This window comes from Manis pentadactyla, chromosome 10 (assembly GCF_030020395.1).
Source record: "Manis pentadactyla isolate mManPen7 chromosome 10, mManPen7.hap1, whole genome shotgun sequence".
Classification (NCBI taxonomy): Eukaryota; Metazoa; Chordata; class Mammalia; order Pholidota; family Manidae; genus Manis; species Manis pentadactyla.
In genome coordinates, this window is record NC_080028.1 from 125,179,033 (window position 1) to 125,195,880 (window position 16,848).

General features: G+C 44.9%; 1 protein-coding gene across 1 annotated transcript; it reads left to right on the forward strand.

Annotated features, from left to right (window-relative positions):
* The first annotated feature begins 83 nt into the window (after positions 1-83).
* On the forward strand, positions 84-16,478 carry LOC118927558 (nuclear envelope pore membrane protein POM 121-like). The gene is made up of 9 exons (XM_057487631.1): positions 84-207; positions 1,421-1,592; positions 12,060-12,151; positions 12,762-12,835; positions 13,318-13,433; positions 13,561-13,666; positions 13,909-14,088; positions 15,407-15,546; positions 15,712-16,478. Exons 2-9 carry the CDS (start codon positions 1,509-1,511, stop codon positions 15,757-15,759), a joined length of 840 nt encoding a protein of 279 aa, XP_057343614.1. The 5' UTR covers positions 84-207; positions 1,421-1,508; the 3' UTR covers positions 15,760-16,478.
* Positions 16,479-16,848: the final 370 nt, after the last annotated feature.

Sequence of the window (16,848 nt, forward strand, 5' to 3'; positions counted from 1 at the left end):
GAGCCCTTCTCATCCAGCTCGTGGGATTTCTTCTCACCGACCTGGGGGGGAAGACTTCTCCCCAATCTCCGCCTACTGGCCCGCCCGGCCCTCCTCGGAAGCTCCGCCCGCCCCGCCCGCCCCGCCGGCCCCCTCGGCCCGCCGCGATCCCATTCACCCCTCGGACCGCACTCCTTCCCTCCGGTCCCTTTGGAGGCCTTCCTGCGGGTAAGACACTCTGACCCTTCCAAGACCAAGGACTTCACTTTGTTTTTCTGTTTTTTGTTTTTAATTTATTTATTTTATTAATGTATTATTCATATACACTCTTATGAAGGTTTCACATGAAAAATCAATGTGGTTACAACATTCCCCGCTGTTATCGTGTTCCCCCCACAGACCCCATTGCAGTCACTGCCCATCAGTGTAGGAACATCTTTCTCTTTGAAATCAGAGAGGAACATTTTTTTTTCTTTTTCTTTTTTTTTTTTTTTGAGAGGGCATCTCTCATATTTATTGATCAAATGGTTGTTAACAACAATAAAATTCTGTATAGGGGACTCAATGCACAATCATTAATCAACCCCAAGCCTAATTCTCAACAGTCTCCAATCTTCTGAAGCACAACGAACAAGTTCTTACATGGTGAACAAGTTCTTACATCGTGAATAAGTTCTTACATGGTGAACAGTGCAAGGGCAGTCGTATCACAGAAACTTTCAGTTTTGATCACGCATCATGAACTATTAACAATCAAGTCAGATATGATTACTCATTTGATTTTCATACTTGATTTATATGTGAATCCCACATTTCTCCCTTACTTTTTTTTATTTTTATTTTTTAATGAAATGCTGAAGTGGTAGGTAGATGCAAGATAAAGGTAGAAAACATAATTTAGTGCTGTAAGAAGGCAAATGTGGATGATCAGGTCTGTGCCTATAGACTAAGTATTAATCCAAGCTAGACACGGGCAACAAAACATCCACGGATGCAGAAGATTTCCAGAGGAACATTTTGAGGAACTTGCCGCAATAACTATGTTGTCTAAATTTCACACCCATGAAACCATCACCACAATCAAGATACTGAACATCACCATTCCTGCCAGAAGTTTCCCCGTGCCCCTCGGTGGAGCCTTAAAACCTCCCTCTCGCCCTGCCCCTGATGCCAGGCATCCGTTGGTCCCCATTCTGTCACTGTAGATTTGTGTGCGTTTCCTAGAGTATACATAAGTAGGATCATACGTTTAATTTTTAAAATACTGAGCTTTCCCTTTATGACTTTGTGAGACATGTGTACCTGAATTAACAGTAAAATTAACAACATTATCCTTTTTCATTACATTAGAACGATTTTGTGACCATGGGATGAAGCCTTAAAACAATGTTGCTGCCTTTCAGTAGCACATCTGTGTTTTTCCCTTTTATTTCCCTTTAAGGCCTGGGCCTCCGAAGAGTGGCCTCAATTCCCAGAGCTCAGATGGCCACTTGGGTAAGAGACCCTCCACCTCTGCTGTCAGCTGCTTGATGGGCACGTGCACATGTGGCATCCGTATGTCCAGCCGCAATGCCATTACCAGTTCCTACAGCTCCACTGGAGGCATCTCTCAGGTACATTCACCTGGTGCTGTGGAAGAAGTGGGTTCTTTGCATTTATTCGTTGGTTATGCAGTGTTTACTAGCCGCCTTCTGTCAGATGCTGAGATCACCTCTAAGGTAACAGCAGTTACCAACCCCTGAATGATCGCTATGGACCAGTGGAACAAACTAGAAAGCCCGGAACGCTTAATGTGGAAACCTGGATACAAGACACAGCCATTATTATAGATAAATGGACAAAGGGTGAATAATTCAAAACATGGTACTAATCTGATTAAAAGGATAGATTGAGTCTGGATTGCATTGGGTCATAAATTCATCCTATAGGCACTGGGAATTTAATGAAAGTTTTTAAAATAAGTGGTTATAATTCTTTTTAGAAAGGATGTAGTGTAGACTGGAGAACAGGGGCCAAGTTTTGCTACCAGAATGACTTGGGTTCAAATCTTGCCTTTGGCACTTAGTAGCTAGCTATAGACTCTTGGGCAGGTAAATGACTTGAACTCTCTTTTTCTCATCTCTAAAGGACTGTTGTAAAGATTGAAGGTGATGTTTGAAAAGCACCCATTACAGTGCTTGTCAGTAAGTGGGCACCCGATATATAGGAGCTTGAAAAAAATAACGCATGTGTGGAGGAGGTTTTTGAGAGGAGAAAGAATTTGACATAAGTTTGCATCCATACCAAAGGCTCTTTGAGTAATATAAATGACATGTTAATGATAAATGACAAATATAGGAGATGAAGGCCCCAGCCAGGCAGTTATGGCAATGCAGAGGACAATAGTATGAAGTCTTTTTTCTGCACTAGGCCCTCTGCTGAGCACTGTACATACATTTCCTCAATCAGTGATCACAACAGACCCATATATGAGATACATAGTCATTGCTCCTCCTTACAATTTTATGTCAAATGTCATACATACACAAAAGGAAGGGAAAATATCATATGAACCTCCATGTAGCTCCAGCAGTTAACGGTTTTGTCAGTCCTGTACCACCAGCACCCCCACCCCAGATTGGTTTTGCTCTTGTGTTTTAAAGTACAAACATGTTGTTTCACCTGTAGGTACTTTAGTGTATTTTTTAAACTTTTGAACATTAATAACCACAGTACCTCTATTCCTCTGAATAATAGTGACTTAATGTTAGTTATTATCACTCCAATTTGCCCTTATTACCCTGTCTTATTATAGTTACTTTGAACAGGGACCAAAAATCAACTCATTGCATTTGGGTCACATGTCTCATAGTCTTTTTTTTTTTTTGAGTATTAAAGGTATGTAATTAATATATGTAACAAAAAATCTGAAGGTAAGACTGTACACTTATGGAAATAATGATTTTGACCTACTTCATAAGGTAGTTGCAAGGTAGTACATATAAAGTGTTCAAGACTTTATATTGTCCATAGTAAGCATTCAAGAAGTGCCACCTATTACTATTATTTTAAATAAGTACAGTCATTTAATTTCGGGGAACTTAAGTCACACTCAGAGCTTCAGACTTGACATTATACAATGCTATGTATGATGGCCTAACAAGCAGGCAGGGTAAAAATAATCTTAAACTTTTTAACAGGTTGTTTTATATGTTTTAGATGTACCCCTTATGGCTTTTAATCTACTTATAATGCTTTGAATTTATGCATGTTTTCACAGAGTGTAACCTCAGTCTTGAGCAATAGTTATGTTTAAATTATTATAAAGTACTTTTGTAACACAACAAAATTATGTTGTCCTCATAGGATTGAATTTCAGTTATAGAGAAAATGAAGGACTTGTAAATTATCTTCACGTTAATCAATAGCATAATGTACATATTTTATTAAAAAGCGTATTCATTGAAAATCATGAGGTATTTATTGTAAAGATGCCTTTAAACTTGGGTTTCAAATATAGGTTTTGTTTTTTTTTCTTATTCTGGAAATGTTCGTTAGTTTATCTTAATTGGAATTACTGCTTATTCTAACATGTTGCCTGTAACATTACCATTTCAAGTTGAATTGTGCTTTTCATGGGGCGCGAAGAAAAATTCAGCAGGCAGTTGAATGAAAACAGGTCAGGTCGGGTTTCTAAATGTTTGTCACTTGTGGTAATTTAGACTTTACTATTTTTTTTCTTTCCTTAGGTATTTTATTGTGTATTAAAGCAAGTATTGATGGCTAACTTAATTTACACTGTTACCTGCTGAGTGTATTGTTAGCAATGCAGCTAGTGTACTTAAAGGGTTGCAGTGACATGAGAGGAAGAGGGACGCACCATAAAAGGCATGGATGGAATCGGGTGCTGATAATGACTGAGCTTCAGTACTTTTCTACTTTGTTGTATATGATAATTGTTGGAATGTTAAGATAACTTGTACTTTTTTAAATACCTGTTTGTACAGGAAATGTTTTCCTAAAGCAGGGTTCAGAACCGCGAATTATTCCTAGAGATTGTGTTGAAAGTTGCTAATATCTGCTACATGAAAACCTACCTTTCAAAATAAATATTGGTACTGTTGTAATTTGAAATCAGCCATTAAAGTACTGTGAAAACACCAGTAGTTGACAAAATAATGAAAGGCACCTCTGTCCCTTCTGTGCCCGCACTCTTCCTGTGAAGGCAGGCTTGGGGGTTCAGGGGCCTGTCCCCACAGACGACCGCAGCCTTTCACCGCTGCCTCTCCGCACAGGCCTGTCGCTCATTCGGGGTCAGTGCATCATCCCAGTGTGTTTCGTATCTGGAAGACGCCTCTGATGATTCATTCTGCACAGTTGCGATCTCCCGGCTGGGGAGCCGCGACCCGGGGACCGGCGGCGCGGGCGCGGCCGGCGTGCGAGTCCGCCCGCAAGCCCAGCCCGGGGTCCGCGTCGCCGCTGAGGGTGGAGCAACCCGTGGAAACGCAGGGCGCCGGAGCCCAGGCAGCCGGCCCAGCCTGGGCGGAGCGAGGGTGCTCGGGGCGGGGTTCCGGGGGCGGGGCGGGGGCGGGGGCGGGGGCGGGGCCCCCCCGGCGGCAGGTCACCGGCCTGACAGCGCCGCCTCCCCGGGCTCTCCAGGCCGACGCGGCCGGCGCCCCCTGGCGGCCCCAGGTGTCAGGCTCCCCCCGCGGGAGCCGAGGGCGCTCTGTCCCCGCGGCCACCGCCGCAGGCGCGGAGCTCACGGGCTGGGGCGGCCGCCTCGTGCCCTCCCCACCGGCGGGGAACGCGGACGTCTTTTAGAGCCTTTTTCCACTTACTATATACTAGAGATAATGGTAGTATATAGAGATTCTTTTTTTTTTTTTTACAACTGCATAGTTACTCCAATTGTCTATTGATAAACATTGGGTTGTTTCTGCTATTACACATGGTGCCACAAATAATACTTTAGTTCATGTGTCACTTCACACTTTGGTCATTATACTTCTGGGATAAGTTCTTAGAAGATATGAGTCCCAGGTCAAAGGTTACATGCATGTGCAGTTTTGCTAGATGTTGTTAGATTTCCCCCCTTAGCGAGCGTATGGATCATTTAGCATTCTCACCAGCGGTGCACCGGCTGGCCCGTTTCTCCACCGTCTCACCAACAGATTAGGTTGTCATAGCTTTGGGTTTTACCAGTTTGACTTGTTAGGAACAGTATTTGTGTCTCTTCTGAGGGAGTGTGAGCAGCTTTTCAATTACTCGAGAAACATAACTCCAAGTGAACTAAAGATTTAAATGTAAAATAGAAACTGTAAAAGTATTTGCAAAAACAGGCTTCTCGTGTATTGCTTGTGAACGTGTCAGTTGGTATAGCTTTCTAGAGGGCAGTGGGACGGTAATTACCAACATTAGAGATGCACCTGCCCTTTGATCCAGCAGGCTTACTTTTAGGACTTAATGCAACACGAATAATCAAAGTCATATAAAAGGATGTAGATTATAGAATTACTTAAGTAGCAGAAGCTTGGAAATAATGTAACTGTACCTTTCCTGGTACAGTTGAATAGCTAGTTGAATAGCTAACAGTATCTCTGTAAGTTGAAATATTATGAAACTATTAAAAAGAATAAGGTAGCTTAATAGGCACTGATGTGAATGATCTCAAAAATACATAAAAAGATAAAGGTGCAGGAACTGTATGTATAGTGTCCTCTGTTTGTGCTGCTGGTTTCTTTAATCTTTTAATGTACATAGAATAATTCTGACAGGGTATATTAGAAACTGGTGCTTACCGAGATAGGAGGAAAACTAATTTTTGAATATATACTTGTTGGAATTTGTAACGTGCTGCAAGTATTACCTTTCCTGGTTTCAAAAACATTTTAAGTATGGATCACTGTTAAGTAAAAAGCAAAATTCCCCAGTCCTGGCTATCCCAGTCTCCATCTAATAGTCCCAATTGTTAATATTCCTATCGTCTGTACACACACAGATAATACAGACTTGCGGAGCTGTTTTACGCAAGTGGGATCATCACATATATGCTTTTTGTCATTATATATTGTATGCACTATGTGTCATATAAACTCTCTTTAATGGCCTTTTTAAAATTAGAGACTGTGCAGAAAAACAGGTGTCATAAGTGCAACCATTCCATGGAACTACCACCCAGGCCAAGTTAATAAATCATTTTCAACATCCCCAAGTTCCTCTCATACCCACTCTCAGTCACTACTCCTTCCCTCTCTTCTTTCCTGATCATTAGCACCACATATAGTTTTCCCTGTTTCTGAACCTGATGTCAATGGGAACAGACTATGCTTTGTTTTATGCGTGGGTTCCTTCACTCAGCATTTTACTTGTGAGATTCATCCGTGCTGTTGCAGGTAACAGAGGGTCTCTCATTCTCGTTGTGTATTCTCTTAAACTGTAGGGTATATCACAACTTAACCATTCTACCACTGGATGTTTGGGTTTCCAGTTTGGAGCCACTATGCGTAATGCTGCGATAGACATTCTTGTATTAGTCTTTTGGTGCACATATATCAAGTACGTGTATGTTCGGTTTTAGTAATTTGACCAATTGTAGAAAGTGATGTTTCAGTTAATACTCCGACCAGAGCAGGGGAGATTTTGTTCCTGGGGTTACACATCCTCACTGACACCTGCTGTTGCCAGTCTCTTTAATGAAACATTTCAGTGGGTGTGAAGTAGTATTTCATTGTAGTTTTAATTTGCATTTTCCTGATTACTAATGAGTTAAAAGTATGAGTTCGTTGGCCATTTGTACATCCTTTTCTATGACGTGCCTATGCAAGTTTCTTGACTTTTCTATTAGGTTCTCTATCTTTTTCTTACTGATGTATACAAGTTCCTTATATGTTCTAGATGCAAGCTTTCTGAATGATATATGTTGCTATAAGTAAGTGTCCCCCGTTTCATTCTCTTTCAGTCATTTCACTTGCGGTTAGTGTCTTGTGTGCTGTTTAGGAAATCTGTGTCTGCCGAGGGCCGTGATGATCCTCTCTAATACTCCTTTCTAGGAACTTTATTATTTTTCCTTTCACATTTAGATCCTCACCTGAAAAATTTTTTTTTACATGGTATGAGGTCAAGATCAGTCTTACTATTTTTCCATGTAATATCCATTTGATTCTGTAACATTCACTGAAAGAATGGGTCACCCTTTCCCTATTGCTCATAGTATTGGCTTTATTGCATGTCAGTCCCTCCCTGCTTCCGACCCACAGATAAGGGGGGAGACACGATGAGTTACTGGAGACCTGAAAGGACCAGCCAGGGGACTCGAGGCCTAACAGCGCAAGAGTGGTGCTGAGAGGGCCCCCTTCGTATTTATTGAGCACATACGTGTTCACAACAGTAGAATCCTGTGGGGGGGACTTACTAGACAATCATTAACTAACTTGAAACTGCATCCTCAGCAGGCTCCGGTCTCCTGGGGCGCGATGTCTTACGTGGTTTTGAAACAATAGCAGAGGCGATTAGGGCACAGAAACTGTCTTGGTCTTGTTTGTTCTGTTCTTGATCACTTATCAGGAACTACAGGAAAAATAACCAAGTCATATATGATTATACGTTTGATTTCTATGCTTGATTTCTATAGTAATCCCACAGTTGCAATTTAAATGCCCACATGTACGTGGATCCATTTCTAGATTCTGTCCTGTTCCGCTGCTCTGTTTTTCTGCCTGTGCCCATCTTTTTTTCTTCCCTATGCTATACAGTCTTTATGTTTTGATATCTAGTAGAATAAGTCATCCAATGGTATCATCTCTCTCATTTCTCTTCTGAATGCTCTTGGATCATGACCCTGCGCATTTCTACATAAACTTAGAATCAACGTGTCAGTTTCAACCAAAACAAAAACAAAAATCACTTGCTGAGCTATTGATTGGGATTGCCTTTAATCTAACAGTTATTTTGGAGAGAATTGATATTTTTACAGTATTGAATCTTAAAATCCATGAACATGGTACATCCTTCACTTATTTACATCATCAACTTCTCTGTGTAGTGGTTTTTTGTATCTTTTATTAAATTTTTCCTAGGTGTATGTTTTTTATGCTGTTGTAAATAGTACATTGAAAATTTGTTGCTGATGTTAGAAATGCAACTGATTTTTTTCAGAAAACTTGCTAAACTCTGAACATTTATCTGTACATTCTTTAGGATTTTTATATGTATGTCATGTCTACAATCATAACACTTTTTCTCCTTTCTTCCAATCCTTTTATTCTTTGTTTATGCCTTATTGCACTTGGCTAAGATCTCCAGTACAATGTTGAACAAAAGTGATAGCAAACACCTATATCTTGTTTTTCCCAGTCTCAGAGGGAGCACTTTCCAGTTTTGTATTACATGTGACATTTGAATATAGACATTCTTTGTAGATACCTTTATTGGATTAAGGAAGTTCCGTTTCCAAAGTCATATTGTCAAAGTACCAATTTTAGGAGTCATTCTCTTATGTTTTTCTGTTTCTTTAGTTTCTGTTCTTATAGGTACTATTTCCTTCTCCCTTTCTTCATGTTTGAATTGCTAGGATGCCTTTGTGGCTTTAAGTATGGATTCTTAGATCACTCGGTTTCAGCCTGTTCTCTTTTCTCATGTATGTTTTGAAGGTTAATGTGAATTCAACTTTAGCTTCATCCCACTAGTTTTGAAATAGAAGGGTTTTTCATTTTCATGCAGTTAAAACTATTTTCTAATTGCCATTGTGATTTCTTCTTTGACACATGGGTTACTTAGAAGTACACTGCTTAACTTTTAAATGGTTGGGAATTCTCTAGTTACCTTTTAATTACTGGCTTTTAGCTTAATTCTGCTGGGTCACATGGTGTATTCATCAATCCTTGAAATGATCTGCATTTGCTTTATGTGCCAGCACATGTGCAGTTTTGGTAAGTATTCCACCTTCACTTGAAGAGAAATTTTATTGTGAAGTGCTCCGTTGTGGTTTCTCTTGCTTGGAATTTACTGTGGCTTGATGACTTTGATGGTTTTGAGAAGCTCTCAGCCATTATCTTTTATACTGTTCTGCCCTGTTTTCTCACCTCTCTCTAGTAACTATTCTAGGACATGTTAGACGTCTTCACGGCGTCCTTTGTGCGTCTCTGTGTGTTTCCCATCATTTTGTCTCCCAGCCTTCAGTTCTTCAGTTTTCTAGTTCACCAATTTCCCTCAGCTCTGTGGAATCAGCTGTTTTAACTCATCGTTGCATTCTCAATTTCAGTTAGTCATTTTTATAGCTACCATTTCTGCCTAGAATCTCCATACTGTCATTTAAATCACAATAAACCGTCCCTCTAAAGTCTTGACAACTCCAGTATTTGAATCTTCTGTGCTCTGTCCACCTGGTTATTGGTCAAATATTATCTTACATGCCTGATTTTATGTGTTGTTTTGTTTCTCTGTCAGGCAGTGAAAAACACAAAACAAAGTAGCACTGACTTGAAGCTCTGAATGGTGGTGTCTTTCTCCAGAGAGGTTTTCCTTTTGCCTCTGGCAGGCAGCCAGGGAGGGAGCAGATTCCTCTGCCTACTTGGGCTTGACATGGATTCTGAGTTGCCCGTTCTTGGGGGGCTGGTTTATTTCTGACTGCCTCCTATCTTCTCGTGTACCCTGTGCGATCCCAACCAGAGGTTTTGTTAGGACCCCTCCACTTTGGAAAGCTCTGATTCTGGTTTTTGTCTCTTCAGCCCTGTGAGGCTGGGGACAGCTGCTCGCAGCCTCCCCACTGCAGCTTTCCCTGGTGGAAATGGCAGTCACCTGGGGGAATGCAGACCTGAAGGCAGGCTCGTCTCTGGGCTTCTCTTCTCTGTCTTGTCCCCACCGCGTCTCACGGCTTTAGAGCTCTTCCGTGCCACCATGCCTCCAAACAGACCCGCTCCTCATCGTCTTCAGCATTTGCTGCGTGCCCTCAGCAGGTGGTGGGTCTAGAACACTGTACTAGGCCTTTGCCACATTTTGTTGTAAAGTTCCCATTACCGGTGGAGCCTGTGACCTAAGGCAGGATGTACACTCACTGGCACTGACAGTTGTTGGATATTCTGTTGTGAGTAGTTAGCAGCCCCCTATGGGTGTGAGATGTTTGAAAATGTAAGTTCTCAGAAGCAGGTCTCAGGAAGCAGAGACTATACGTGAACCTTCTTTCCCCGATGCGTCGTTGGAAGAACGGGCAGTGAATACTGAATGCAGTGCGATCAGCCCAGGTGGCAGCCCTCATGTTTGGAGCGAGTGGTAGCATATCTACTTGACTTGATTTAATTTTTCCAGAGGAACACTAGTAAATACCCAAATCTAAGCTGTGCAAATTAGAAGTTCTAGCTTTGCCATCATAAATCATTACCAGCATTAAACTGGGACTGATTATGTAAATTGGTACCAGCATTAAACTGGTACTAATTATGTAACAGAAAGTGAACAGTCCTCTGACCTCTCTGTATGTGGCATTGGTGTTTCCATTTGTCTTAACAGGACCTACTGTTTTCCAAAGCAGAAATATTTCCAATGGCCTTAAATTGCCAAACCTCAGGCTTGCATTTCTAACCTCTTATCCCTTTATATATACCCCATAATTAAGGCAAACCAAAATGCCTCCTAAGAGCACCTAATACTGATACTTTCCTGCTTCCTTACCTTTCCTTGTTCTGCTCTCTGTCCGGAATGACGTGCCCGTCCCACTGCAAGCCTATAAAGTTTGCCTTTCTTCAAGCGTTTTTTTTTTTTAAGTCAAGATCATGAAGGACCATCTCAAATGCCCCCTTCATCCACTGATTCTCCTAACTGAACTCTGCATAATCTCTTCATAGGCTCCTGGGCACAGACCTTCTTTATCTTTGGTTGCTGTCATCATTTTGTGTCCTGCCCTGTCTCTTTTCCAGATTGTAAATTTCTTGATGATGGAACCGCCATACTTATCTTGAGATTCTTTGTAGTTTGAAGGTATAGCGTCCTTATGAAGTAGGAACTAGGCAAATAAAAATGGGATTCCAGTGCTGAGCTACCTGCCAGAGACACAGGCTGCTTCTGGGAGTTGCCTTGCTGCGTGTTCCTTGCCCGCTTTCCCCTGGACACGTTCATGATATTCACATGGAATTGCGAGACTCCAGTTTTACATGGTACGGATATTAATTCATCAGTTTAATGGAAAAGACCTGCTTTTAATGTTGTTTATGGTTTTGTTTTTGTTTTGGGGTGTTTTGGTTTCCTATTTTATTTATAGTTTATGGAAAGATTAGTATGGTTGAAAATTCAAATGGCACAAAGGGTGTACAGTAAAGTCTCTTTCCCATGTGACAATATTTTTAGAGAGAAAGGTTCTTAGTTTTATGTAACAGTGTCAGCTTTCTATCTTCTCTCTCTCGTACAGTCCCTCCCTACCCAGCCTTATCTAAGAGCTTGTCTGTTTTGTTATAGTCCTTTTGTCTGTTACACTTCTAAATGTAAATCTTTTATCACGTCTGTGTGGTGTGTGTATGCAGTCTGTGAGGTACAGAGAAAGCACTTTTCCCCTAATTGTTGAACTGGATTCTCCTCAACCCTGGCTGGTCATGGATGGATGGCTGTAGGGATAATTATCATGTGACAGTAAATGGCCTACATGTTGCAAAAGTCACAAGTGTCACAATAGCATATTTTTAAATTTTAATAAAATAAAACTGAAAATTCAATGGAAGCAAGACTAAACTAGCTTACTGGCTTGTCTTCACGGGAACAGTCCCTGAGTGTCCCTTTATCCTTTCCGTGGACGAGTACAGAGTGGCCTTGTGTGCGTCAGAGCCCACTCTCCGCCGTCACTGAGTATGACGCTCCATTCTTCAGGACACGCAGAAAGGACGCTCATTGCTCTGCCATTTATTGGCATTCCATTACTTTTTCCGACTTCATTCCCCATAGTTAATACTGGCAATTGACTCACTTTCCAGAAGCCCCTCTTCAAAAAGAAATGTTCTTAAGTCATGTGAAAAGGAGACTTTATCTACAGTGATGGATTAGAGCCACAGAATTATGTTGACGGTCGGCCCCTAAGTTATTATATACGGTCAGTCACGTCACTTGTGCTTGGCTTTTAGCTCTGGAAGAGGAGAGGTCCCAGCTTGTCACCCTCCTCCAGCCCCTCCTCGTGCTGCCTGCAGACAGCAGAGAGGCCGCAAAGGAAAACGAGGTAACCGGTGATTTGCTGTGTGGATTAATGAGAGGGCAGGAGAGGAGGGGAATTCACTCGGCTCTTAGGCCATCTGAGACTCCGACTTGGAGAATCAAAGCGGGTCACATCTGAAGGGCAGCGACGGTGCCGCCCTGAATCGCTCTCATCTCTTGCAGTCGTCACACAGTGACCACACCGGCCTCTGCTCCCCCTCATGCTGCAGTGGAGGGGCTGGGGTGTAAGGGGAAGGGCCACACGGGACAGAGTGACCAGGGTGACTGATGGGAGTGGGCGGCAGGCTTCACATTCTAGACCCCAGCTGACCCTCCAGGTGCCCGACTAGAATGCCGCTTTCTTAGAGATAGAGGTGTGACTGGAACTCTGAGAAATTTGGCAGGTTGTACGTAAGGTTCTGGAGATTGTTTTGTGCTTGTTTTAAGACGAAGGTGTCTCTGTGGCTTCTCTGAACTGCCTCCCTTCATTTCTTTAGGAATTTTCTTTGATTTATTTTATTTGTTGTCTTGACCCACTGGCATTTTAGTCATGGTTGTTCTCGACTTTGGTCAGTCGGTGGTTAGGAGGGTGTGAGAAGTTATCCAGTACTTACTTGGGCGTCTTCCTCCGACAGAGGAGAGGAGCTTTCTCCTCATTCTGGCTCCGCAGCTCCCTCCGTAGGAGACAAGCAGTCCCAGGGAGAACAGGGTAAGTTGATGAACGCGTGGCATGTGTTGGCGGTAGTGTGTATGGAGGGCGCATGGGCCACGACCCACTGGACACACGTACTGAGCCTTGATTTGTGTGGGGCCTGGTAGTTAGAGAGAGACGTTCCTGTCCTTCGGACTTCCTGGTCTGGTAAGGGAGAAAGGTGGCCCAGACTCGTAGAGCATAACCCAGGCCACCTGGGGGGTTCGGGGTAAGGTAAGCCTAGGTGGGGGAATCTGAGCAGTCCAGGCAATTTCTGTCCAGTAAGCAACCGTGTGCACGCATTTGGAGCAATTACCACCTCATGTCGTCTTGACTGTTAGAAAGAATCTTGCCAACACCAACCAAGAGCCCAAACCATGGAAAATAGAATCCCAGAGACACCTAGTGACAGTTCAGTATTACAAACTAGGCCGGATAGACAAACCTCTCCATTTCTGGAAGAGAGGAGGAAGGAAGGAAGTCTGATCCTTTATTTGCAGGTACAACCACATCTGGGAAGCAGAACTGGGATTCTCCACCTACGCCCAGCAGCTCCCGGCTGCGCAGAGGCAGGTTTCCCCTGGTGCCCTCCAGGCGAGGGATCCCGCTGATCTCGGTACGGCCTGTCCAGCCGCCCCTGCCCACCCCAGCCTGGCTCCCCTGCGTCTCAGGAACGGCAGGGTCGGCACAGGTTTCTTTCACGGCCTTCTGACTGGCTCGGCCTCCCCTTCTTCTCCTGGTAGCCTCCAGCTCCCGTGCTCGCTGGCCCGATCACACGCGAAGAGTATCACCGGGAGGAGAAAGCTCGGTTGGAGAAGTGGCTGAAGAGGATTTTCCAGGATGAGGCTGGTGAGGAATACGGGTTAATTTCACACTCCAGAGACGGTTCCCTTTGGTTTCCTTTTGGTCTTTCTCCTCTGAGAAATCCACCTCTTGGGTTCTCGGTGGGCTCCGAGCACAGTGAGCTCTGAGGCTGAGAGGAAGCATTTGTGCACGAGTTCCCCCGAGTCCCCGGGCCTCCCCGTGCTCTGCGAGGCCCCCAGAAAGAATTCCCCTGCCAGGGAGGACAAGCCTTTTTCTTTCTTCCTTAGAAACTGCCTCGAACTCGGAGAGTGGGGACCCACCTGCCCCTCCACCTTCTCCTCCGAGTGTCACCGTGCCTGCTGCTGAGACTGCTGCTCCCGCAGCCTCCCTCCCAGCCACAGCATCTCACATGCTGCTGAGGCACTTGGAGCAGTTGGCAGACTTCCTGTGCCTACCATCTTTCCCAGGTGAGCGGGAGGGCTTTCTGGGGAGCACACAGTGCCATCAGCCGCTGCTCAGGTGAACGCAGCATGCCAGTCAGTCACTGAAACGGTTGAACCTGCTCTGGCTTGGCACACCTGAGCTGGTGCAGGCCTGGCGGCTTCAGAACCCTCTCGTCAGGCGCAGATTGTAGGGAGGGGCCTGCCACCCTTGAAGCTGGAGAAGGCAGCCTCGTTTTGGGAGTCAGAGGGCTGTTGGCTTGCAGCCCCATTCCTTAGCTGCTCTGAGCCGTGCTTGGGTTCAGAGGATTGGATTTTCCCGAGTGTCCACACATGGAACCCCTGCTAGGCCAAGGTTTATCCCCTGCTGTCTGCCTTATGATCTGTGAAGGGTAGAAATAAAGAGCCCTTCCTTGATGTTGAGGAATGAATACTTGAAGAACCTGTGGTGGAGATGAGTCATATTTGCTGACTCCGGAATCCCTGGCACAGCAAGGCTTCTAGAGCACCAATACCATCACATTTCAGATACCAGAATTCACGTTTCCTGTCCTTCCTAGAATCTGCTGCAGTGGCACTGTTGGGGAGGAGGCATTGTGCATTCCCTCCATGCTTGTCCCTGCCGTGACAAAGAATTGAAGGCCAGACACACAGTAGTGAGCAGAGGAAAAGTTTTATTTAAAGTTACTTAGAGAAAAAGTGCAGGCGACCTCAGAGAGAGAGGAGCACCCTGAAAGTTTTGGGGTTCCCCCATTTAGGGATTCTTCAGGAATGTGACTAAGGGCTGGGGGTACAGACCTGTTAGGTGGTCTTTGAATACTTAGAACTAACTTAACACAAGGAACTTCCTGCTCTGATTTCTCCCTGGGAGCCTGGCGTTTCTTGGTCTGGGAGCAGATCAAGGCTGCGTGCCCGGCCCCGAAGGTGGGCTGAGTTGTCTGTTTGCTAAAGAGTAAGTTAAGAGTCTTCTTAACTTCCTGGGTATTAAGACCCAATCTTATTTTTAAGATGGAATCCTTCCTGCCTGTTACTATGTTGTTTATGCTGGCCTTGCTTGTCATTATTAATTGTGCAGATTGCAAACAAATTGATTAGGGCCAAAGGAGAAAAAAAAACAGCATATAGGTAAAGTTAAAAACATAAGCTGAGCCTATCTGATTAACACAGTAAAGCCATGGGCTCTGCTGAGGTGCCCTGCTTTCTCTGGGGAATATTCAAGCATTCCAGGCCAAGTTCCTCATGGGTTTTTTAGCTTTAACTGATTAAATCTGGGTCTTTTTTAGTGTGCTTTTTCCTGGTCTTATTCTCTTTCCATCCCACTAATATCTATTTTCCTGCCTAACAGGGTGCGGTCCCTTCCCCTCTGGGTGCAAGAAAGATGTGACCTCACTGGCAGTCATGCGCCGCCGAGGTTTGCAGATAGGCAGCAGAGCTCAGAGAGGAGCCATTTCTGGCAGGACTTTTCCCAAACCACAGGAAAGCCAGGTAAAAATACCTTCCCCGGGCCTCCTGCCTCCCAAGGAACTCAGCCTGGGAAGTCCTGTTGAAGCACCCAGTGTTCTGCTGGCCTGGCCCTCCATAGCTTAGGGCACACAGAGAAGCAGTCTCTGGTAGCAGCTGCCCTGATGAGGTCTTTTTCCATTGGTGCAGGATCAAGATGCCTGGGAGCCCGACAGAAAACGCAGGCGTACAGCATAGATAACCACGTCGGCAGGAAGTAGCCTATGCCCCTTGCCCCCACCCCGGACCCCTCACCCAGAGGCAGCATGTTCCTGCAGGAGCGCCCACAGGAGCCATCTCATTCACTCCCCACCACAACCCCGTGCAATGCCCCTGTTTTTCCCAAGGAAGGGAAGCTCCAAGAGGCAGAGGGATGTCACCACGACGGAGAGACATGTCCACCTGTCTCCAGCACCTGCCCCACTGTGCAAAGACCACCCATCCAGGAGGCTGAGAGCTGGGAGCCAGTTCTAGGCCCCCCACTGCCTGACTGCCCGACTTGAGTACTTCCTACATGCAGGCCAAATCCACCCTGAGAGCAACTGCTCCCAGACCCTTCCTGCCCACCAAGCCCCTCTCCTCCTGGTGCCCACCTCCTAAAAGGGGAAAGAGGGCATGCGAGTGGGAGGACCTGGGGTGTTGTGGTTTAAAATCACAGCTCTGGAGTCCCCGCTGCGTGGATGAGAGCCCGGGCTCTGCTGCTTCCTGGCCACAGACCTCGGGGCCACCCCCTCTGCTGGTCCAGCTTCAGTGTAGTGGAGGTACAATGGGAATAATGTGCGCTACTGGGAATTAAGTGAAACAACGTATGTAACAACTTAGGGCGGCAAACCCGCAGTGAATGGTCGCTGTCAGCATCGTCAGAATAAATATCGTCATTATTATTATTATTATCATTGCACCAAATGACAACAGAGGCTTGGCCCCTGTTATCCTTGTTTTCTGTCAGAGAAGCGTGAGATAAGAGAACAGGAAGCTTCAACAGGACAAAGACCCTGTGTGTTGGTCGGTGGGCCAGGATTTGTGAGAGGTGGGGTGGCTGGGCAGAGGGGGTCATTGGCTAGAAACTGGACCTAGCGGGTCAGTGGAGCAGCTCAATAATCCCTTCTCATCTGGGGGAATGAGGGGCTCCCTCTCATTCGCGGCATAGCTGACCCCCTCTAACCGTCACTTGGGGCCAGGGAACCGGGGTCACTCACCGCCATGACCAGCTCGAATGGGTACTTGTAGACGCGGACAGGAGGCTGGTACTTCTGCACCATGTTCTTGCAGGAGTGCCCACAGGAG

Bases quoted from the DNA above. Each gene is read 5' to 3' on its own strand.
- LOC118927558 (XM_057487631.1), top strand. From the start codon at position 1,509: ATGGGCACGTGCACATGTGGCATCCGTATGTCCAGCCGCAATGCCATT. The intron at 12,152-12,761 runs GTAACCGGTGAT...TTCCTCCGACAG, and splicing joins AGGCCGCAAAGGAAAACGAG to AGGAGAGGAGCTTTCTCCTC. The intron at 13,434-13,560 runs GTACGGCCTGTC...TTCTCCTGGTAG, and splicing joins GAGGGATCCCGCTGATCTCG to CCTCCAGCTCCCGTGCTCGC.